This window comes from Festucalex cinctus, chromosome 8 (genome assembly GCF_051991245.1).
Source record: "Festucalex cinctus isolate MCC-2025b chromosome 8, RoL_Fcin_1.0, whole genome shotgun sequence".
Lineage (NCBI taxonomy): Eukaryota > Metazoa > Chordata > Actinopteri > Syngnathiformes > Syngnathidae > Festucalex > Festucalex cinctus.
In genome coordinates this window covers 16,929,368-16,953,651 of record NC_135418.1, presented here as the reverse complement: position 1 = coordinate 16,953,651, position 24,284 = coordinate 16,929,368, and the positions used below count along the sequence as shown (strand labels likewise).

Genomic DNA, 24,284 nt, shown 5'->3' with positions numbered 1-24,284 from the left:
CCCATCGCTTACTCGCGGTTTGGCACCCGCGGATTCACATTATTCGCAGATGTTTTGTCAACGTATTAGCCACAAAGTCACAAATTATGTTTGCAAAATGCAACAATGGACCAATAGAATCAAAAGTGAAATCAAAATCGTTCTGTCTCAATTCCACAAGATGTCGCATTGACTGCAAAAGCCCAGAACATAACAAATATGTTCCTCAACCGCAAATTCGAATTGTTTATCGGTCTATCTGTCAAAAAGGTTTACGTGAAAAACAACAGTAGCGTTGTCTACCACATTTTACCTGGCAGACATAATCAAGGGATAAGATGGGTGGCATTTACTCGCTGACCAATCGAGGAACTGTTCGCTGTTTGAGCATGCGCAGTGACTCTTGAACTAAAAGTTGACTTGGCAAGATCCGACAAGACACAAATGTGCTTTAGTTCAACCTGATAAATCTGATTCTCTTCTCTGACTTTACATTTTTACCTATGTTGTGTGTAGGATATCGGACACCATTGCTGAACTACAATATTGGTGGCTCTCCCATACACAATCAGGTAAGGTTGTTTTAAATACTTTGGTAAAGGTCACTTTACGCGATACAATCTAGGAAGCTAGCTAACACGGACGTAGCATGTGCTATCTTGTGTGGCTTATAATGACTTTGTCAACCTGCTGTGTGTGTGTGTTTTTTGTTTTAATTCTTATACGGTTGGTAGGATTTAACATGTCGAGTACTAAGGCTCATATGCAAAAAAGACAATAATCAATGTGGGTAAGTTGCTTTTACTTTACCTACGCCATCAGAACAAGAGGTTCTAAGTTTTGATAACAAAAACTTACTATAGTTAAGGTAAAACCTAAATCCCCGTCATAATAGTCCATCATCCTGTCGTCAAAGTCCGTAATAAACCTGCGTCATTACTAGTCACCCTGTTGCCTCCTCGATGGACCAGTTTTTCCCACTTCCTTATAGCTCATAATTTTTCATATTAGTAAAATACTCTATACAACTTTCCATATAGTACCGGACGGCAATGAAAGCCTGCCAATATCACCTTTTGATTGCGAATTTGAGGCAAGCGTTTCCATTGAATGAGGCAGCAGTCAGTGTTGGTTTGTTGGTTCTGCAGCAAGCCTTTGCAATTCAAGGCTGGTCATTCCCAAGTGAAATAATCAAGACCATATTGTTGTTGCATGTTTTCTTAGGTTAACCCCAGCTTGAGCTCCTGTGACTGTTATATTTTACCATTAGATGCCACTTGCTCGTTTGGGAGTTGTCACAGTTGTGCACTTGCGATTGTAAATGCTGCCAAGTGCTGATAAAGTGCCTTATCTCGCAGTTACTTTTTTCCCATTGAGATCTAGAAGAATTGGTATTTGTCAATGGGTGAAAATTGAGTATTCCAATAAATGGCATACAGTGGTACAAACAAATCTGCAATATGTTCTTCGACACTGATCAGTGACTTTCAAAACAGCAATTCCATTTGAGATAAAAGATTTTTGGACTACGTTCTTCCAGGGTCCAAACTGTCACCACCACCGTCATAAAATCTTGAACTGCACAGAAAACACTTTCACTCTTAAATGCTGATCGAGGTAAATTTGACACATTTGACAGCAAAAAATATATAAATTAAATTAAAAAAAAAAAAAGTCATTCTTTCACCATGATTTTCTTCAATTTTTTTTACTTTTTAAATAACTTATTTTCCAGATTGTTTTTTGTTGGGGGTCACCGTCAAATTCAAAATTCTCTTTCAATGACCAAGGCACTACATTGACACAAAGTTTACAAGAATGCAGGCAATTACTTAAATACTGCTCACATAAGAAGCAGAAGGCATTAGTGCTGACACATAAGACGGTATGTTCTCCACTGGAATTTAGTGCATGACACACCTTTACCCCTAGTAATATTGCTTATTACAGGCATGAAAATGTGTCACTTTAAAATTATCTCTAATAAAAACTCTTAGTGCATCCAACTTCCAACGTATTCTTTGAATTCACATGTGCATTTGGTCCTGTTTTATACTAAAGTAAAGCCTGTTATAATCAGTCTATTGTGGGAATGTTATGTGGATCAAGTGAACATGTGTGACCCACTGGCCTCATATGGAATGGCAAAGTACTCCATTAGACAGCACCACATGACCAGTCATCAACTATAGTAGTCAAATGATTGAATCTACAGTGGACATGCTAGCTAGATTTGTTTTTACAATGCATTCTTTTCCATAGAAATTAGCATTATACACTATGCAGTAAGGACAAAGCCCTATTGCAAATAAAGAAATTTGTATTTGTATTTACTCACTTTTCACGTTTCCCAGGCAGCTAAGGAATGCTGATTGTTTTCCTATAAAACGGAATTTTGGTAAAGTCCTCAACTGTGTATGGAACTCATTGTAAATGCTATCAGCAGAAAATAATCTACAGTAATAAGACAGTCCAAAAAATCGAGTGTGTTGTGTAGGGGTGTGAATTGCCTAGTACCTGACGATTCGATTCGTATCACGATTCACAGGTCACGATTCGATTCGATACAGATTAATCCCGATACGAATTTATAAGTCGATTGTTGCGATTTTTTTCATTCAAATTTAGAAAATACTAATCAGTAAGCTTGTAGAGTGTAAGATTTATATGAAAATGTATTGTTTATTTATCTGAAATTTCAGTCTTATAGAGGTTGTAATCTGTTTCATGTTTGAACAGCATTAAAATAAAATATTAAGGCTTAATGTTCCGTTCATATAACATTCTTCCATGCTCAAGGTGTGAATCCTAAAAAAAAAAAAAAAAAAAAAAAAAAAAAATCGATTCTGCCGATTATTGAATCGATTCGAGAATCGCGCGATGTAGTATCGCGATATATCGCCGAATCGATTTTTTTTTAACACCCCTAGTGTTGTGTATATAATTTAATAGACCGTGCAACAAGTGAATAGATAATTACACATTCTCGTTGAGGCATAATGGCAACAACAACAAAAAAAGACTCAGGTTGTCAACGTCATATTGTTGTTAATTTACTCAAATAAATAATTAATCAAATTATCCAAGAAATTATCCTGTTATCCTACAAATCCAAACTGAGTCACAAAATATTAATTGCTGAGGAAGTGAAACATTGACTGGGTGGAGAAGTGGCCTCATGATCCTTACAGTCATGTGCCCAGTCTGTGTCAGAGAAAACTAAATGTTTCGAGGTTCTGCCCTTCCCCTGGAATGGAATTTCATCCTTGGGAGTGCTGACATCAAAGAAAGTCTGATATCAAGAGTTTAAAAAATGTAGGAGGAAGGTGTCATCCAAATGGAAGGGAAACTTTTGCCTTAGTAGGTCACCCAAACATTTTCTATTTGAAAGAAGATAAAGCGGAAGTTACAGGAACTAAAATGATTGCAATATATTCTCAAATGAATTTAATCACGATTCACGACATCTAAAAAGTCAAGCATACATTGTGGTGTGGTTCCCTAATCCTGCAACACCATCAATAATACAGTGAAATGTGGTGCTTTACTTACCACAAAATACTACTTTATGTAATTATTTCAAAGTAGTCAAGGGATTTGTGCACGTTTTAAAAAATAAAAAAACTTTCAGGCTTCAGTAAAATATGGAGATTGTTCTGGTTTCTTTTTGTTAGGAGGCTGAAAGTCATCCCTCAAGTTCTCAGGGATCTATCGGCCTGCCCTGATGAAGGCCCAGCAGGATGGAGACCTCCTCCAAGGTAACAGATTACAACAACAGAAACATGAGCAGCGCACACAAACATGTACGCACACGCACGTGTTCACCTTGAAATTAGTATAGCAGTACTTCATTCTTATCAATGTTATGCCACAAGGGCTTTTTTTTTTTCCTCAATTGAAAATCTTTTCTTGGTGATACTAGACCTACAAAAAAAAAGTTGATGTACAGTATTATGTTTCCCAAATCAATTTATTTATTTTATTTTTTAAGAATTTGGTCCAATTTTGACTTCTGAGTTCCAGTTCGTGAAATTAATTACTGTATGAGTAACATTAGGGCTAAAGTTTAGTTAGCTCTATTTGTGCGCCCGCACGCGGTGATATGTTGACACACATCTGTGCTGCTCCAGGAAATTCTTTTTTGATGTAATGTCAGAGTGTTTCGACATTTAAAAAGGCTGAGTTGGGTAATTTAGAGTCACTGGTCAGTCAAGCCCATGTTGTCCTTTGGGGCTGTTTTGTTGTCATTAATGAACTAAAGCAGGAAACTAGAATGCTCACTTTCTTACCTTTTAAATGGACATGAGTAGCTTTCCCCTTGTAGTTTGTTTTACAATGACTGTTTCTGCTCATAAAAACAACTACCGGTAGTTAATAATTATGTTTAATCCAGAAAGTAGTCATACTTTCCACTTACTCTGTACATATTACTGTGAGTTTCATTAAAGCCTACAATCTGATCATTTGAGTTGAATGATTTATTTGGAAAAATATTTGGGTAAACAATCGCATTCAGAATTGATCATTTTCCCTCTTCGTTAACGAAATCTCACTCCTGTTTTCTAGGACTGCCTGTCAAATATTTTTCAAATCAATGATTCTACCAATCATCCCGTCAATAAATTGGATAAAAATTGTTTTTGTATTATTAAACCGCAAAATGTGCCTGTTAGGTGCAGGTATTATTGTTGTCCACTTGGGGTTGCCATCCTCATATTCTACCCTATAATTCTGTAACTTTGAGTGTGTGTGGCTTTAGAAGATGGAGCCTGGCCTGGTGAGTGATGTGGGAGTCATGAAATGATTGTGACTTGTTGTAGGGGTATTGCAATAGCATACTGTTTTTTGTGTGTTTTCTTTTTAGAGGACTCCCCTTATGACAACGGGGACACGGAGACCAACCAGTACAGCTCCATCACTCCTCCAGCCTCCCCCGCGGACATAGATGAGCCCTTCTCCACATACTTTGAAGAGAAGGTGGCCATTCCCGAAGATGTCAATCAGGTATTGTCTGACTCATAAAACAACTTCTAAATGAACCGATCCTTGGTATGTAACTCGATGAGCATGGTTAACATCTTTTGAGTGTAATGTGCAATTAATGGTGTTTATTTCCTCTTTTATTTTGCAGATTAATTAAAGGAGATAACTAAGTCACCTGCTCTATTCATTTGTTATTCAGGTTTTCAGTTTTAGGAAACTCTGGGCTTTTACTGGACCCGGGTTCTTGATGAGCATTGCTTATTTGGATCCAGGGAACATTGAGTCTGACCTGCAGTCTGGCGCAGAAGCTGGATTTAAGGTGAAAGCGTGGGAATATTTGAATAGACACTACCTATCATGAATCACATTGTGTGAAACTAAGGGATACTATTTAGCTGTTAGTTTTATGTCAAATACTTTTCCATCTAGGGCTGGATGACAAATCATTTTTATCAGTTTATTTATCAGGATAATTAAAAAGAGGGAAAATAATCCAATAAAATTGTAATTTTGTGAAAAAAATAGACTTTATTTTCAAGCCATTATTTGCGCAGCCCAAACTCCATCCAATGAATCTCCTGCTGATCTTCTTTTCCTCCTCCTCAGCTCCTATGGGTGCTATTAGCAGCCACCGTCATTGGACTGCTGTTGCAGAGGTTGGCAGCACGTCTCGGCGTCGTCACGGGAATGCACCTGGCGGAAGTCTGCAACCGGCAGTATTCCACTGTGAGTATCCACACTCCTGTTTAGATAAGAATAACATTGGCAACATGGGATTTTTTTTTTTTTTTTTTAACCCAACTACAGAGGAAAAAAAGAGGGGTCTTAGCTAGGTTTTTATTAGTCGAGGCTTTAGTAAAAGTGAGAAATGTCAGATCTTTTGTTTTTTTGTTTTTCAATCGCTGATTTTACTTGGTTAGCGGTGAAACTGAATAGCAGTTTTTGCTCTAGAAGGCTGTGCACAAGTTGCAGAACATCTCTAACTCCACATAACTACAGATTTACATATCTGTGGTGTCAGCGCAACCACCTAGTGATACTTGTTTTTTTCCCCCTTGAGCGGGGGAAAAAAAAACTGTGGGGAGGTGTTTATTTATTCTACTGGATTGACTCAGCTGACAATTAATTGGGGACTATGTAAGATGAGGCTGCTTTTTTAGACTTAGGGTGTTTCATTCTCATGAAAGATTTTTTTCTTCTTCTAGAATACAAGTAAATACAGTAAAATTGTGCACTCTTTCCTGCAGGTCCCACGAATCATACTGTGGATAATGGTGGAGTTGGCGATTATTGGCTCAGACATGCAGGAGGTGATTGGCTGTGCAATAGCTCTCAATCTTCTCTCTGCGGGCAGGTACTGTATCTAGCGTATCTTTACTACTGCTCCATAAAAGTCAAATATTTTTGTCATGGTAGGTCAATGTCACATTTTTCCTTTTCCGTCTTCCTGCAGGATTCCTTTATGGGCTGGAGTGCTCATCACCATTACCGATACATTTGTGTTCCTCTTTTTGGACAAATACGGTATGTGATGATTTTTTATTTATTTTTTTTTTAAATCAAATCAGTGTGTCTCAGCGTTGACTCTGTCTGATCCCTTTTGTAGGCCTGAGGAAACTTGAAGCTTTCTTCGGCTTTCTTATCACTGTAATGGCTATAAGTTTTGGTTATGAGGTAATATTTCTCCTCATTTCCCGCCACCACTTTTATTCGACCAAGGCTTATCAATGTTTTTAACTCTTTGCTTTTCTCTCTGTAGTATGTGCTTGTGAAACCAGACCAGGGGGAGGTCCTGAAGGGCATGTTTGTGCCGTACTGTGCCGGCTGTGGGCCCACGCAACTGGAGCAGGCTGTTGGCATCGTAGGCGCTGTCATCATGCCGCACAATATCTACCTTCACTCGGCTCTCGTCAAAGTGAGAATTGTTTTTATCAGTAAAGAATTCAATGAGGAATACATTGAACCCCTGCATATTCAAATTTAAATTTACTGTACGTCGTTAATATAATTTAATCTAGAGTTGCTGAAGTACACTTGCATGTACTCTAAGACTGTATGGAAAAAAATATATTTACAAATATAATGCTTTTTCTTTTTTTATTTAATCTGTCAGAGATGTAATTTAATAATGCCACAGTATTGCATTTGTTACATTATTGCCAGTGGCAACCCTGCTGGTATCAGTGTTTACTAATAGCGTTTTAAATGACTTGTTTGTGTGAAAATAATAAATAATATTAACTCTCTTTCCATTCCCCATGCACCAGTCTCGTGATATTGACCGTCGAAACAAGAAAGAAGTGAAGGAGGCCAACAAGTATTACTTCATCGAGTCGACCATCGCTCTCTTCATCTCATTCCTCATCAACGTCTTTGTTGTAGCTGTTTTTGCCCAAGCCTTCTACAATAAGACCAACAGTGATGTGGTGGGTATACTAAAGTGTATTTAGCAATCAGACTGAAGTGCACTACAGTGTTCATATTTATTTTCTGGTGCAGAACCGCGAGTGCAATGTAACCAGCATCCCTCACCAAGGTCTCTTTCCTAACAACAATGAAACACTGGAGGTCGATATCTACAAGGGGGTACGTCTGTTCATCAATACTTGGTGTAAGATTTTTAAGAAGTTTAATTATAAGCCAAAGGAAGCACATTTATTTCAACTAAATAGCAGAAAACCTCATGCAACTCTTTGGGGAGGTAATGCCCGTTATAATTGGCATATTAGATGGTGCCTTCACTTTCAAATGCTGCATGATCCGTTTTTTGGAGAGAAAAATGTAGTTTTTAATAATTAATATTGAATTGATAATTAATATGTTCTTTGCAGCCCTGCCTGTCTAAACATGCTACTCTGAGCAATATTGCGTTTGTGAAATATGAGTTAAGCAGCAAAATGTATGTTTTTTGTTTTTTTTTGCCGTGAGTGAGTGGCCATTTTGCCGCTTGCTGTCACTTGTATATGACGTCACAGTTGCAATGACCAATCACAGCTCACCTGTTTTCTGGGTTTGGTCATGTGATGTTTGCAAGCTGAACTGTGATTGGTCGTTACCTGAACCCTGAGCAACTGTGATGTCATGTTCAGTTGACGACAAGTGGCAAAATGGCTTCCTTGTATTGGACAAAAATGGGTGGATTTACCTTTTTATTTTGCATATTCCACAAAATCAATATGAATCAGAATGCCATGCTTAGTGGACCAGTGGGAGCACGCATTAAAGAAAATTTTGGGGCTGACTTGGCCTTTTAAGAGACCTCAAACTTCACAAAAGTCTGAATGTGGTTTTGTATATGACGGTCGAGCAATTAGCAATTAGCAAACTCAACCTTATTAACGCTTGTGGTATCTTTGCTGTAAACCGCTATGAGGCACTTTACGGAATTATAATACCGTATTATGTTTTATGTTAACTTTGTTGAGTATACTTAAATCACCATTTTGTTTTAGGCAGATCTTACAGTGACAGTAGTGAAGGCACTTATTTTTCTGAAGTTAATTGCTTGGTGAAGCTAGTCTTTCTTTGCCATGGATCGAGTAAATAAAATAGCAAGTTGACAAAAGAGCTATCAATCTGCTTTGAAGGTTAATAAATGTCACTGTGGAAGTAAAATTTAGTGAATGGCCTTTTTTTTTTTTGCATGATTAGCATACAAGTTGAGTGCATTGGAAAAATACTTAATATGTAACATTTTATTTTTTTATGTCACTTATTATTCAGGGTGTGGTTCTGGGCTGCTTCTTTGGCCCTGCCGCGCTGTACATCTGGGCCATCGGCATCCTTGCAGCAGGACAGAGCTCCACAATGACAGGCACCTACTCTGGACAGTTTGTTATGGAGGTACGTTTGCGTGATTGCTAACAATGTAGATCGAAACAAAGAAAGATAATGTGCTCATGTTTTCTCCCCTCACTATTTGGTAAGGGTTTCTTAAACCTGCGATGGTCTCGGTTCGCGCGAGTGCTGCTAACGCGTTCCATCGCCATCACGCCGACGCTGCTTGTCGCCATCTTCCAGGATGTGCAGCATCTGACTGGGATGAACGACTTCCTTAACGTGCTGCAAAGCATGCAGGTCTGACTCTGACTTTTTAGTACATGCATTGCCTGTGAGATATTTTGATAGAGGATGTATACAACTAATTCTGCTTTTCGTCCTTCAGCTTCCTTTTGCCTTGATCCCAATTTTGACCTTCACCAGCCTGACGTCCATCATGAACGACTTTGCAAATGGCTTGTAAGCAAACTACGACTGTCTAGAAAGTGACTAACTTTGCTCTGTTGACAAACGTTTTGAGACAGATCCCTTTGTTCCTCATGAATCTTGTTATGTAGAACAAGTAACAGTTTCTCACAAACATGAGTACTCTCTCACCTAATGGCAAATAACTTTGAGGAACTGAAAAATAAAGAATTGTTACTCTACTTAAAGATGGCCAGGGCTTTAAGAAGAAGAATTTATGTTGTAGTGCACATTCGACACTGTCATGCAAGCTGTACGCTGACAACTTTAAATTGTAGAGAAGTGTCATTTCCTCAGTTTTATTTAAAAATATTTGATCAAATATTTACAAAAAATGTGAGGGGTGTACACTTTTGTGAGATGCTATGGGTCATTTTCTCTCCAGTCCCTTCAGGCGTCAATGCGACTTTAGCCAATAGAGTTTTCGTTATTGTCCATGTCCATATCTAGCATCTATAAAAATGAAAGTATCTTATTATTTCCTTCAGGTTTTGGAAGATCGGTGGTGGTCTTGTCATCCTGTTGGTTTGCGCCATCAACATGTACTTTGTGGTGGTTTATGTGGCGACTCTACACAGCGTGTTGCTCTACGTCCTGGCCGCTCTGCTCTCCGTCGCCTATCTGGGCTTTGTAGGCTACCTGGTGAGTTGATCTACTGCTGCATTATTCAATAGCTAATTACTTTGGGAGTGTTTTACAATCGAAGCATTCTCATATTTGAACATTTCTGTGCCACCAAAGGGGGGGGAGATGGCAGGATTTTTTTATTATTATTTTTTTGTAGTTAGGCCATTTATTATTATTATTATCATTATCATTATCATTATTTTATTATTATTATTATCATTATCTTATTATTTTATTTATTTATTTATTTATTTGAGGTAATATTCCGAGAGAGAAAAAACTCACAAATTTGACTCTTTATGAAGTGGCAAATTTGCGAGGAAAAAAGCTCTCAAAAGAAAAAAAAAACCTCAAACTACGACAAATACATGTAGCCTAGTTATAGTTTGGATGAGGTGCGCTGGATTTTGTCCACCAGGACCTAAGTGAGGATTCTTTGGGGGATAATGGAACACTCTTTATATAATGAAAAGGCAGGATGGAGACTGATTTCTTCCTAAGCTAAACTTTACTCGTCAATACACGGCAGCTAAAGCGAGAAATAATGCTTCCAAGTTTATTTCAAGTTTTTTTTTTTTCTTGCAAATGTACCACTTTATAAAGTTGCAAATTTGTGAGTTTTTTCTCGGAATATTGCCCCCCTTCTAAAAATATATATTTAAATGTGGCCCTAATACGCCGTTGTAAAGTTCAGAGTGTAAACAGGAATTCCCATAGCCCCCCACCACCCACCCCCAAAGTTTCAATTTTTAAAAATGCGTCTTATTTGGCGTTTTTCCTCTTTTCCTGAAAGGTCACCTTCCTGGCTATTCTCAGCTTTTCCTTAACTCCCCAAAATCGGTTTACATTTTATTGTTTTTTTCAGGTGCTCTATGTGGAAAAATGTTCAGATTCTCTCTCTCTTTTTTTTTTTTTAATTGATTTTTTTTTTTTTTTTTTTTAATACATTAAGTGGATGTGGCTTATAGCATAATACTCACATTTTGGACTACATTTTACACTAATGAGCAAGCAAATAAACCGTCTGTTCCACATTCCACCCAATGTCTTTTCTGTTTCTGTGTTTTTGCGCAGGCGTGGCACTGTTTGGTCGCCCTGGGGGTCTCCTGCCTGGACTTTGGCAGCAGGGTAAGCAATCGACCTGCTGTGTTCATAGAGGAACAGTCTGAGTGCGACTCCTAGAGATGAACAGCACAGTAACCAGCAGCGTTCCTCTTTCTTCTGAAGACTCTGAGCTCTGTACTCATCTGGGACTGTTGGAGTTTGTCGAAGCGTTTTCCCCATCGACCTTTCATGTTATTCTCGGTGTCAGACCGGCTTTCAGAATCTGCGTATGTAAAGTCGACATCAGGATAGTGTTTGACTTTGCATGCCAGAATATAAATCTACTTCTGTATGAATCTAATTTTATAAAATCGACAAGGTTGAACGCAATCTGTTCCAGGACGCTGACTTTACAGGTTGCACCGTGTTTGCTTTCATATGGCAAAGCACAAATAATACTACATTTTTATTTTTATTTTTTATTAAAATCTTTAAAGCTGCAAAATGTTCAGCCAGTATATTTTGAATGGTGTGAATACCTCAAACTGGGGAAGCGGACATCATTTCAACAAGCTTAATTTAACTTAAGTTTGTTGTTTCAGGTCAGTGAAGGAGGCGAAAAATGTTCACACGACAGACAGTTGCAGTCGTAGATAAAAGGCAGTGAATGAGTTCAGTGACTGAAATTTTTCTAATTCATTTAAATGTGCAATTTTTTTTATTTATTTTTTTTAATGCATTCCAGTTTATATCATTGTCAAATTAACCTGATGCAGTTGGATCACTGGATTTCTCCATTTTTATTTGCTGCATCACAAGTTTTTCATATGTTAGGACTGAAAAGTCAGAATTGTTATGCCAAATAATATCCAGCATAATTGTGTTTTGATATTGTGAGGCTGTAACATGTCCAAGGCACTGAAGGGGAATATTTGCACAATTATGCTTAGATGATTGCATGTCATTACGTCTAGTTAGATTTCAAGTCCAACTTCTAAGTATTAATCAGTGCCATGCAGTTGCACTGATCCTTTATTTAGTGTGACCTGATATGTAGTCTCTGAGATAACTGTTTTCATTTTATTCGCTGTATTACTGTATTACTCAGTAAAAGGGATCAAATATAAGTGACATTAGGTCATACAAAGTAGGTGAAACACAACCTGGTAAACTATAGACACATTTCATTCGACCAAGTTTAATGGCGCGGAATGGGGCCTGATATCTTTATTTGTGCATCCGTGGTAAAAATGTTTTTGTTTTTTTTGTTTTTTCTTTTCTTTTTTTTTTCTTTACTTCTTTGTCTTTTTGACATGATGAATGTTGTATCCACATTTTAATCTAACATTAAAAGTTAGAATCCCTCTCCATTTGTAAATATAAATTGCATCTTATGTTACAATACACTATAAAATATATACCGGTAAATGCCTCAGTATTCTTTACATTGCTTTGTTTGTTTGTGTGCTTCAATCCAAACCAGTTAATGGCGACGTGGTATTCAATGGGAAGAAATCTCCAATTTTAGAATGAGGGTCCACATGCTATACTAAAACATACTTGTATACTACATTCTATACTCGTAAAACCAGAAAGAGCATTACAACGTAGCTGCAGCTGACGGTTTTGATAACTAAGATCATGAATTCATCAAACAATAAATAATAATGTATTCATTTCATTTATATGTAGTGTATTGGTAGCACGGTGGTTGACGGGTTAGCATGTCATCCTTAGTCCACACTTAGTTGGTTCAAGTCCCAGCACTGTCCTTCCTGAGTGGAATTTGTGTTATAAGAACTAAGAAGGTTAACCATAAAGAAAACTAATTATTAAATTTTTTTGACATCTTGAAATAATAAAAAAATTACAAAAAAAAATACCTTCATGAAGTTAAAAATTCCAGGCTGCATTAAATGAATTATTTACATGAATCAAATATTAGTTGTGATATATATATATATATTTTTTTTTTTTAAATTCCTAATATATTTCCTTTACCCGCCATGTTTTTTTCTTCATAGGGCTCACCTTCTGTCACTTAAGTGGCAGTATTATTTTGCACACATGACAGGTTCATCAGTGTAGTTCAAAGTGTTTTTGCGTGGAAATTTGCTTTCAAGCTCCGGCCAACTATAATCGGCCAACATTTAGTAATGTTTTGTACAAAACCTAAAGCACAGTGTTAAATACAAAACACACCCTATTTTTGTTTCCCTGACAAATAGCTTTTATAAAAACCACAATCATAACATCAGTATTCACGTTTTAAAAGGATTACGAAGCATTTTCATGTCATCAAGCACATCATTGTGATTAATTTTCTTTCATAAAAATATGTCCCTTCCTTTTGTGTTGATGCACATTCGATCTGTTGCAGAGAAAAACATGAATGCAGTATTGTGTACAGTTGTTGTCTTACTTCTGTCCTTTGCTTCTTGACTGAGACTCGCCATTTATTTAAAAATAAACAGGATGGACTGCTTACATGGTGTCTTATGTCTGAATTCTAAATTTTAGCTTCATAAAAATAGTACGATTACTTGTAATAGCACCACGATAGTCTATTATAACATTCTCTGGATGCGAGAGAATGCGGAACCGTTCTCTAATCAATGGACAGGAGCAATGTGCGTGGTGTGAAATACTCTTTTTGCAGGACTTTCCCGGGTTAAATGAGGAAAGGTGAGCACCCTCAAATCACTAATTCAAATCACCAGTCATGTGATTATCCTCCTCTTATGTTTGTTTGTCAAAAATCACCGCTTTGATTCTGCACAGATGCACAAATAGGCCCAAATAAGTACTATGTGTTATTTTAACTTATTTCCCTATATGTTGCTCTCCTCTGCATTTAAAATACAAACTTACAAATTGATTGTTAACACTAAGAATAATCAATAAGGAAATCTTTTTACCAATTAACTTAGTTAAGCTTCCAAGTCTGATGAAATGTCCATTTCTCCTTCCTCTCGCCTGCAGATGGGGCTTGCACGGCACACAGATATTTACTTATTGAATGACATGGACGTGGACACTATGATCGAGAGATAGAAGACGTCGCAGGTGGACGACACACCCACTGTAGCATGGCCAGTATCTTTGCATCTTCATCTGTCAGTGCCTTCCACTTCAAAGTGCCCTTAAAATGTCTGAGACTGTTGTTGATGCTGTTGAAATCAAATACCTCTGCAATCTCTGCCAAGTTTCTGATTGCAAGGGCCCGTCTTGCACTTTTTTTTTAATTACTTTCCTTAGAATTATGTGAATAAAATAAATAATGCAACAGAAGAAGGTACCAAAACACCAATGCAAAAAAATATTTCCTTAAAATATAAAAAGACAAAAAAAAGTTATATTATGTTGAAAAAAAAAATACGTATGTATACAAAATTATTGCTGTTCTTGAATTGTGTATTTTAGCTGTTAATTATTATAGCATTTTTTTTTCTTTTTTGAGAAAAAGTTATTTATACTCTTTGTCAATGCGTCATGTATATCTTCTAAATGTTGAACAAAGTTCAGCCAAGAAAAATATTTTTTCAGGGGGGATTTTACTCACAATTTTAATACGAATAAATGTGGGCTTCACTATATTCATAACATAAATATTGAGTTACTATTACAATGTCTAAGAAAAATAAGTGAACAGATTAAATAAGAAAAATCCCATAAGAAAAAAAAGGGATTTTTGTGTGTGCCATGTCATCCCAATATTGTGGAGTTAGCTTCTTCTTTTTTTTTTTTTTTAAATTGTATATGTGTGTCAGAGCTACTCGCACATGATGTACAATCTATAAATAGTTGTATCAGTGTATTTATACATGTATATTGAAAAAGTGTACAATATGACATTGTATTTCATAGTACTTTTTTAGTTACAGTGTGTATAATTTTTTGGACGCTTGTTAAATTTATGGTAGGGAGCCTGCTGAACATTTAATGTGAGTTTAATTTGGTCATTTCGTGACCACTGTTACTTTGGTATTTTATATATTTGGTAATTTATGCTGAGTCCACTTATTTAAGTGAAGTGCATATTTTTAAGTGAAGTGCGGTATGTTAGGGGACTGCTGAATATGAGAAAGCAAGTAAAGTTTTGCGTTGTGGGTGGTAACATTTGCTGAACCTCCGTTATTATTTATCATGTGGCCTTTTTTGTTCAATATGCTTGAGCTCATAAGTGTCAGTGAGCAGCTCTACAATATGTAGCCGCTGGTCAATACTTGGTACTTAAAAAAAAAAAGTGCTTACTTGAATTTAAACCAAAAAAAAAAAAAAACTAATGTTGTCCTGCACTTAACTGGCATAATCAGAAAGTGGGATTAAATTATTTAAACCACACAATTCAGCCTTGTTAAATGCGCTTTATTTATATGACGAAATCCTCAATTGCACGTGTCTTCTACAGTGCCTCCACTTGTGCGCCTCATATCTATCAGCAGCGACCAAAAAAACACCACAAATCTTTCTGAAGGTTTAACTACAGGACCAAAAATTGTCTCTTATTTTTATCTTTATTTTTTGGGTGAAAATGTATCCCCATTTTTTTGCCTTCTAGCTTTATTTTGTCCTGGGATTTTTTTTTTTTTTTTTGTTTTTTAACATTTATGGTCTGTCCCACTTGGTACATACATGTTAATTCCAACTGGAATCCAATTTTTATGTTCTTAAAAAAAGAAAAGTAAAAATAATCTTTGTGTGGAACAACCGATTCACACTTAAAAAATGCAAATGTGTACATGATAAACCTAATGATGGATGACCATATAGACCACAACCATTTTACATGATAAACCAGCTGTAAAGCCAAGAAACTGACATTGTTTTTTTAAATGATATAATTTTATATTATCACACAGTATTGACACTACTGTGATTCCCATTTTTTTTAAACCACGTTACATTTATAAATGTATACCTTGTGTTATGTATTTTTGTAATTTAATAAACACGAAATGAATTTTGAATTAAAAGGTCTGTTGTCTTAACTCCACCGTGTTCATGAATGTTACAGAAATTTGTTTGCGGTAAAATATGAATTACTATTTTCCCATTACACATTAAATCTGACGAACATATCACCTTCCACAAGATCTCAACCGCAGATGACTTAATCTACCGTTACGTATATCTTTTTCATCATCTGTTGAGCTTGACAAAAGAAGTCACTGTTGACAAAGATGCAGAAAGTAGAGATGTCTGTTTTCAAATATAGGGATTTGAAGTTGAAGTACAAAGTACAGACATCTAGAAAAGATCTCTTAAACACTTTCTTAGAGTGACAGAATACAAATATGTGAAAATGTACTCAATTACAATAACTATGTACCTTGTTACATTGTTTTCAGCATAATTTAGTGGAAGCGTCATCCCGGCCACACGGGGTCGCTGTCTTCCATATTGACTTTTTTGCGCCACATTTGCTACGTCACCACATTTCGCCGAACAAGATGAGCGTCCAACTCTCCCATATCACCGCCAGCATCTGGTGAGTTTCATCCTAACTTTGTGTTTCCACCACACTTTAAATGTATGTTTCAGTAGCGTTCGCATAATTTGGGGCAGGCTTTCTCACAGATATGCTAGCGTTTGGTAAAAGGAAGCCGGCTAACTTCTTCAGCATCGTGAGCGTGTCTGCTTGATGTAACATCAGCCCCTGTCATCACGATTGTGTTAAATAGACGCAACATGAGGCAAAGGCAAGTGGCTCTCCTGCTTTCAACCTGTGTGCTCTTCTTCCTCCTGCTGAGCTCCTGCCAGGCAGCCAGACAAGGACAAGACATCCGATGTGGAGGTTGGTGCCTCCCTGCGCCTGACATCCTTTATGAATGCGCCATTGAATGTGTGCAAATAAACGGTAAATGATGCAGCCTGCAGGGCTCTGGTGGACGAGATGGAGTATGCCATCTCCCAAATTGACCCCAAGAAAATGATCCAGACAGGCTCGTTTCGAATCAACCCAGACGGCACACAGTCCATCAGGGAGGTTGGTGTGCTTTTTAATTGCATCAATCATGGCTTTCCAATGGACGTGTGACTCATTGAGCCATTTTCAACAGTAAGAAGATAATATTTTGTCTATAATCAATGTGTCGTTATTTTCCATGAACAGTTCAAAATTTTAAAAACTAATTTTGCTGTCCAATGAAGATGACATAACCTGTACTCAGGAAACGGGTAACAACTGTCAATTTCTGACCAACCCCAGAAAATAAGTAAGCAATGATTGGGCATTACCTATTTCCTCAGGACAGGTGATGTCATCTTCAGTTGACAGCAAGTGGAAAAACTAATTGACAAAGCTATTGTATATGAAAAATAATTAAGTTATCAAATGAATTCTGGCCAAAATATTAACTTTTTACTGCTGAAAATGGCTCAATGAGGCAAGTGTTCCTTTAAACCTTTGATATTCAGTTTGGTAATAGGACGTAACTACAGAGCTTTTGTTTATTATCAAAGCCTCGGCATGAGCGCAGACTTTGAAGGGCAGATCTGGCAGCGGTGACCTGCCTGTAACATTCAAATCAATGACAACGCAAATCTTGAAAATTTGTGATTTTGAGGGGAGAAATGTGAAATTATATGAAAAAGAAAATGCCTAATTTCTAGATGATTGTAAATAATCATTGTAAATACAATCAGGTTCCTCTGGCACGCTCAGAGGGAAACCTCCTGGAGCTGCTGGAGAGCGTGTGTGAGAGGATGGAGGACTATGGCGAGCACACAGACTCGGCCAACAACAGGAAATCCTACATTCGGGTCAAATCTCGCAGTGGTGAAGCCATGGACCTATCAGAGGCGACGCTGGACTCGAGAGTCACCGGCAGTTTAAAATTTGCGGTATGATCCTCTCAGGATTTTTGTTGTGGTTTCAGTTTTTTCATTGTCGTTCCATCATGAAGTAAAGTTTCATTAAAATGCATCATTAAAATTACCATACCATGAGTTTTTTTCCGCGTGAAACAACATATCTTGTCATCTTGCGGCAGTGTGAAGCCATTGCTGAGCAGCACGAAGATGAACTCATCGAATTCTTCTCTCACGAGACTGAAAACGTCAAAGACAAACTCTGCAGCAAGCGGACAGGTACATGTATAAATACAGTTTTTCAAAGACAACAAAAGCTACATCGCACATTTGACATCTGTTGGTCAATAAATATACAATCAAATATTTTCATTTTTCATATTCTTATGAACATAATAGTTGAAAAGTATGATAACCTAATACAAATAATTTGTCATTTTATTTTCTCACTGTATTCTAATTGTATGCCCTACCAGACCTTTGTGACCATGCTCTGAAAATCCCACATGATGAACTTTGACATCCTCGCGCCATGGCGGCCGTCTCTCCTCAGCGGATAATGGCCGGTTCACGCCATGGCGGTGGCGACGGAGGTGAAAGATGTTGTCATGTATAAAATTCCACAAGATTTCAAATGCTCAGAAGTTGTGTCACTCATGGAGAATAGGGGGTTTGTGTTGAGGTTGTTTTTCATCATTATTCATTCATCCCTTATGTCTCTACCTCACAATCAACAGTATGTCTCTTTAATTAGATTAGCACATTATTTTTTACTGTGAAACGCTGTTCAAACCCTTTAGTTGCAGGAGTTTTCATAAAGTACACGGCCTGCTTTAGGATGCTTATATAAAAATGGAAGGTACAATGTTATGCTTTGAGATGTAGATAAATTCCCTCCTAGGTTCTCTGTGATCTAAATTATGGGACTTTTCTACCTCTGGTAAATTAAGCAACTAAGTTATGTATGTCTGCAGTTTGCACCTCCTCAAAAGACAAAACAAAAACATAATTGTTGAATCCATTTCACAACTGTTCACACTCACCAAACATTTTGCTTTCTACTATTTTCAACTGTATGAACAACCGAATTTTTATATAAACTTTGTCAGATTTCTGCACCTGCTTTGCTTTCTTTCCTGGGAAATTATGGATAGACAATAGTTTCTTTATACATACCCCCGCAAACAAACAAAAAAAATCACCAATGTGGTGTTAAGAACAGTGTATTGCTCATAAATGTAATATGTTATATTTAAACAATTATTTTCTACAGTTCAGCCTCTATCCAGTTACAAAAAACATCTTGTATTAAAATGAGTGTTTGTTTTTTTTTCATTCTGTTTTTATGACTAAAATGACAGTTCATGAGCTAGTTTGTTGATATTTCCACCTGTGACTTTATTATAAGGACATCGATGCTTTACTTGCAAGTCGTCACCATTATGTTGTGACTGAGAAACATTTAAAAAGTCAGAAGTCGTGTAGTCTGCTAAATAAGCTGCAACTTGCAGGTAAAGACGTTTCTCGTCCTGACAAGAAAATGTTCTCATTAGAACGAGAAAATTTCTCATTACAACATTAAGAAAAATGTTTTCATTCAGATGAAAAAACGTTCTCCTTAGGACGAGAAACACATATTTTCCCCATGCTGTAATTGCACTACATAGTGTCTTTGTCTTTAGTTGTCAAACTGTCGTCCGCAGTTTGGTACTTAACATTTTCGTCATATTTTCTCTCATCTCCGTCTTCCTCACATGCAATGTTATGTTCAACTTCAACCAGGCAGCACCTCCCACCCTTTTCCTCTGTTTCTTCCACATCATCCTCATCTGCTATAATAACCGTGTCCCCAGAGTCATGGCTGCTAGTGCTACTACAAGACAGGGTGTCCTCTTCATGCAAGGGCTGCGGCATTATTTGTGCAATCTCAGTGTCCGCTAACACCCCGAGTTCCTCAAAGACTCCCTGCTCTAAATCAACACCTACACTCTCAGGATCCCAAAACTCAAAGACCTCCTCTTCTTCGTTCTCAGAGTCAGGAGCTGTGTGCTTCCTGATGCGATTCACGGCGTCCCACAGGGAGTTAGGATAGTCTAGCTCTGCTCCCTGGGGGATACTTCCATTTTGCTCAGGAGGAGGTGGAAACAGCAAAGACTTTTCTGGACAAGGGGTGCAACCCAGCAGAAGGGCAGAGAGAGTTTCAGGAAGTTCAACAGGAGAATTGTGGTTTTGAGTTGAAGGGCAGGCTGATTCAGTTTCTGAATGAGGGGCAAAATCTTCTCTTGACTGTTGTGGTGGAGTGTAAGTTTGGGTTGGAGCCTCATGGTTTGTGTCAGCAGGTAAAGGAGGAGATGATTTCATAGTTGGTAAAATGTCACTCTGACACTCTGCTGTCTGTCCCTCAAGATTGATCAAATCCTTACTGTCCTCAGGCGACTCCGCATTTGTCTCTTTAGGCTTGACATCTACTTCTTGGAAGTCCAAAGAGCTGACCTCTTTTTCAGTTTGTCTTGGAGTCATTTTTTCTGAATGCTTATCTGAATCATATGTCCTGTTCTCTTCTTCAGTCTGAATGCAGAGGTGTTTCTCCTCAGTGTTGAAGTCTGCAGGTTTTTCGTGCGATATCCCAGGATTCTGGTCGAGAAAGTCCATAGCAATATTAATGGCCTTTTCCTTGCCTGGCCAACATCGTAATTGCTGTTGTATCACCAATTCATCTGTCCTATCATTGGGAGATTCCTGAGGGACATCACTGAGCTCACCATGCTGTGGTGAAGGTCCCTTTTCAGCTTGATCTTCCTCACAAACCTCACTATCAGACATTGTCGTGGAAGTTACTGCATCAGAAGGAAGAGTGGAAGGGTGAGCGATGGGAATCAGAGTTGGCATATGCTGCAAAGATGTGGTTCCCGGTTGAAGTGTCTGATCTTCTATTGGATCAAGAGCTCTTGACTCAGCATCTAGAGCTTCGTCAATCTCTGGCTCTGAGAAGCAGAGTGACTGAACAGCTAAAGGTGATAGCGCAAGATTAACATTGGACTCTTGGATATCTTTTGAGGCTGCAACTGAGAGAGGATTAGGAAGGACAGGAGGTGGAGTGACATCTTTGTTATTTTGACTCTGCTCAGGGTTGGCCACTTCTTGAGTGGACCCACCTGGAGGACCTTGCATCACATCAAACTGATCTACATTGTTTATTCCAAATTGGCTCTTAGTCTCATCTTCCTTAAACACATTGGACACCAGCTGTTGGGATCCTGAAAAGTTATCACAATCAACATCCTCATAGCCAGACATCCTTTTTGTACTTTGGTCTTGCTGGCTCTGTGACTGCTCTTCCTCAATGGTCCCTTTCAATAGCTTCCCTTTTATTTCACTGTCATTCACTCCAGGTGAATCTAATTCCTTGTTTGCATCTTTCATGGACATGTCAGGAAGTGAGGTTGTATGAAGGTGGATACCAAGGATTCGTTCAGCTCTCTTTTCGAAAGATTCCCTTGTCGTGTTTTCATTCTCACTCTCAAGAGTCGTCTCTGCATGGTCTGGGTTGTGGTTGTTCTTAGGCCTTTTGTTCATTGCCAAGGGGTTTAATTCATTGTTTTGATCAGAATGCAGCTCTTGGCTGAGGAGACCGCAGGATTGGCTAGAAGAGGCGAGACTCTGTTCTGGAATTTGTTCTGTGTTCATAGTGGATCCCAAGAGGTGAACGTGTTCCTTCTTGGGAGACTTAATGAGTTCCATTCTGACAACAACACACGTTGTGTCGATTACAAGGACATCTTTCCCCTCCACAGTTTCAGGACCTTCCTTGATGTCGAGTCTTCTTACTTCCATGTCAAGTGGACTCTGCGTAAGGGTCCTTCTTGTTAAACTTGGCTCCCTCCACAAAGGATATTTGGCTGACACAGGTGGTACCGGCTGAGTGGCTCGTCTCTCAAATGTAGACTCTGCATCATTTGTGTGCTCTTTGAAAGGGCATACAGCTGTCTTGTCTTTCTTTGGTAGTTCTTCCTCTGGCAGTCTAGTTTGTACGCAACTTGGTGTCGTCTTTCTTGGTTTGAGGTTTCTGTCGCCAAAGGTCAGGGCAGACATCTGTGTGACAGACTTATGGTCTACTTCATCTGCCACTTTGGTTGTTTGGATAGTTTCACTACTGATGGGTGCGCATTTTCCAAGCTCTGTCCTTGGAGTGTTTGCTTGGTCACAAGGTGTGAAGGATGGGTGTTCCGTTGGGCCTGCTATCCGAGACACTAAACAAAAGATGGTCATCCCACCTGTCTCCTTGCTTAATCTGAATTTCCGTCCTTCGATCACTTTTGAGGAAGATTCCTGGATTATTTTTGTCTTAACTTCTTGGGAGGTTTGTGGACACGCCAAAACCTCGTGTGGAATATGGACCTTGTGGACTGGATTCCTTTGATAGGTGTGTTCTTCCAACTCTGGGCTCGTTTTTTGCTTTATGTCTGGTTTCTTTTGTGTCTTCTCAAATTGCTCCCAACTGTGGGGCATCACTGGTGAACCTTTATGTGGGCTGTTATAAGGAGGAGGTGCAACATAACCAGGGGGCTGACTAAACATTCTTGTTTGGATCTTTCCTTTTATGTCCGCCACCTGGCTCGCATTAGGGGCTTGCGGTGGACCATAGGTCTGTTGCTTGATTGCTCTTTCCCGCTGTCCCGGATCATCTCTCGTATTTGCACATTGTCCAACTTGCTGCATTGAAACCATGCAAGACTCTATCCCGGTTCGTCTGTTTTCCAGCAACCCATGGTAGCCCCCCCTCAGCTCTGCCTCTATCCTTCTCCTCCTCGGAAGGGAATGGCTGTAACGAGCAGCCCAGGCTTCCAGCTCTCTGTAGCTACTGCTGTCCCTCTTGAACGACTCTCTGTAACGAACCGGATTGGAAGGCTCCCACCTCCTTTGCCATCCCTCTCTTATTTTGTCTCTCTCGTATGCTCCCACCACCTGTCCAGCTGTTGTCCATTCTCTGGCAGCGCAAGACTCGTAGTCCCCCATGTTCTGTTGAGAATGTTGACCCCAAATAAAACGGTGTTGAGAAGTAGAGGCTTGTGGCTCAGGCCACTTGGTATGATCCAGTAGCGTTCTTCCTGTTCTTGATCTCGGTAATGTCCAGTAGCTGGACTCTCTGACATGAGTCCGCTGCTCTTCATGGTTGTCTGCAGGGTAATATGTTGCCTGATGTCTGTCATAATGACTGTGTGGATAAAGAGATGAAAAATATGTCACGTTATCTTCCATGATGTCTTTCTCTCACACTACCGGATCAAAAAGGAATTTTACCAATGTTTTTAATCACAGATGTCTCTTAAGTCACAAAAAAATTCATATGTCACACCATCACAACTTTGTGTTCTTCAGTCAACATTAGAGTTGCTGATGGGCACAAAATATTTAATTTTTAAGTTTTACTACACATTAGTTCAGTTCTTTTTTTAACATTTCTCTGACAATTAAAACATGTCAGCTTGTATTTATCCCTTTCCAGTGATCTAAATGATATCATTAAAGGATTGGTAGTTTTCCTGTATTTTTGTTAGTGATTTTGTTATCAACAGTTTTTTTTGTTTTTGTTTTTTTAAATATATATTGAAAAAGTTTCCTTAAAAGAGTTAACAGAGTTAAAAATGACGACCCGGCCACAGTTTGGCAATTAATTCTACTGACATTATTTACAATTGGAAAATTAATTTTAATATTTAAAATAAGACATTTTTTTGCCTTTAAGGTACTCTTATTTAAAAAAAAAAAAAAAACTATTGGCCTACATCTACCAAATAAAATAACTATTAAAAACTGTCCATTACATTAATAAAGCATGCAATTAAAATATGATCTGCTTCTCAAGGCAGTCTGCACTTATTATTTTACATATTATTCTCCCAGAATGCAAAAATGCAACAAAACAACAACAGGCAATATTACTTACCGTATGTAAATACTTACTTAAGTGAATAATTTCTGCCAGGAACTGTATCATATCTGGTGTACTGAGGCAGCAGCTCTTTATTCTTATGCCATAAATCCATAATGTGCTCTGATTACCTGATCTAAAATAGAAAGGATTTTTTTTTTTAAATCTATACATTTAATCAATTACAATTATTATTAAAAATAATTACTGTATTGTTACACTTACCTTCAGACTGTGATTATAATTTCCTATCTGCGTGTCAAGTATGACATGAGAGGTCCAAATAGGACAGTTAGTTTTAAAGGGGGGGTGGTGGTCAGTCTCCCTCCCACTCAACACACACACTCCCGTCACCTCCCTCTCATTTTATGCAATCAGGTGTTTTTAAAACAGCTCACCCGAGACCACAAAAACACTTGAACTTTGTCTAACCAACAGGTTAAGGTGTTAAAATTTTAATTTTTACATTTGTCATGAAAGATGCCCATATTCCTACATGTTTACAAGTCTACGTAATCATTGAGTGATGACTAAACGGCCTGGTCAGCGTGATTGAAGCTGCATGGAAATGGTGGGATCAATTGCTTTGTCGGCTCGATTGTGGCACACGGCGAGGAGGCCAGCGGATGCCTCGCCTCCCTTTTCTTCGGAACTCTCCAGC

At 38.2% G+C, this 24,284-nt stretch overlaps 3 protein-coding genes across 5 annotated transcripts; 2 read left to right on the top strand and 1 right to left on the bottom strand.

Annotated features, from left to right (window-relative positions):
- The first annotated feature begins 360 nt into the window (after positions 1-360).
- On the top strand, positions 361-15,848 carry LOC144023371 (natural resistance-associated macrophage protein 2-like). Of its 2 annotated transcripts, XM_077528693.1 has the most exons (17): positions 361-551; positions 3,654-3,737; positions 4,844-4,983; positions 5,162-5,281; positions 5,569-5,688; positions 6,210-6,316; positions 6,416-6,486; positions 6,569-6,636; positions 6,722-6,877; positions 7,230-7,388; positions 7,462-7,548; positions 8,686-8,805; positions 8,890-9,039; positions 9,128-9,201; positions 9,696-9,849; positions 10,909-10,962; positions 13,861-15,848. In XM_077528693.1, the coding sequence occupies exons 2-17, from the start codon at positions 3,704-3,706 to the stop codon at positions 13,930-13,932; spliced, it is 1,686 nt and encodes a 561-aa protein (XP_077384819.1). In that variant the 5' UTR covers positions 361-551; positions 3,654-3,703; the 3' UTR covers positions 13,933-15,848. The 2 variants fall into 2 exon arrangements, with proteins under 2 accessions (XP_077384819.1, XP_077384820.1); XM_077528694.1 differs by lacking the exon at positions 13,861-15,848 and having other exon boundaries at positions 362-551; positions 10,909-13,365.
- Positions 15,849-16,269: 421 nt separating this feature from the next.
- cnpy2 (canopy FGF signaling regulator 2) lies at positions 16,270-18,809 on the top strand. 2 transcript variants are annotated; one of them, XM_077528695.1, is made up of 6 exons: positions 16,270-16,369; positions 16,563-16,675; positions 16,752-16,867; positions 17,527-17,724; positions 17,874-17,970; positions 18,168-18,809. In XM_077528695.1, the coding sequence occupies exons 2-6, from the start codon at positions 16,570-16,572 to the stop codon at positions 18,209-18,211; spliced, it is 561 nt and encodes a 186-aa protein (XP_077384821.1). In that variant the 5' UTR covers positions 16,270-16,369; positions 16,563-16,569; the 3' UTR covers positions 18,212-18,809. The 2 variants fall into 2 exon arrangements, with proteins under 2 accessions (XP_077384821.1, XP_077384822.1); XM_077528696.1 differs by lacking the exon at positions 16,270-16,369 and having other exon boundaries at positions 16,376-16,675.
- Positions 17,513-23,946, bottom strand: LOC144023370 (uncharacterized). Its single transcript, XM_077528692.1, has 3 exons — positions 23,849-23,946; positions 23,656-23,759; positions 17,513-22,906 (listed from the first exon to the last, which is right to left on the bottom strand). The coding sequence occupies exons 2-3, from the start codon at positions 23,736-23,738 to the stop codon at positions 19,351-19,353; spliced, it is 3,639 nt and encodes a 1,212-aa protein (XP_077384818.1). The 5' UTR covers positions 23,739-23,759; positions 23,849-23,946; the 3' UTR covers positions 17,513-19,350.
- Positions 23,947-24,284: the final 338 nt, after the last annotated feature.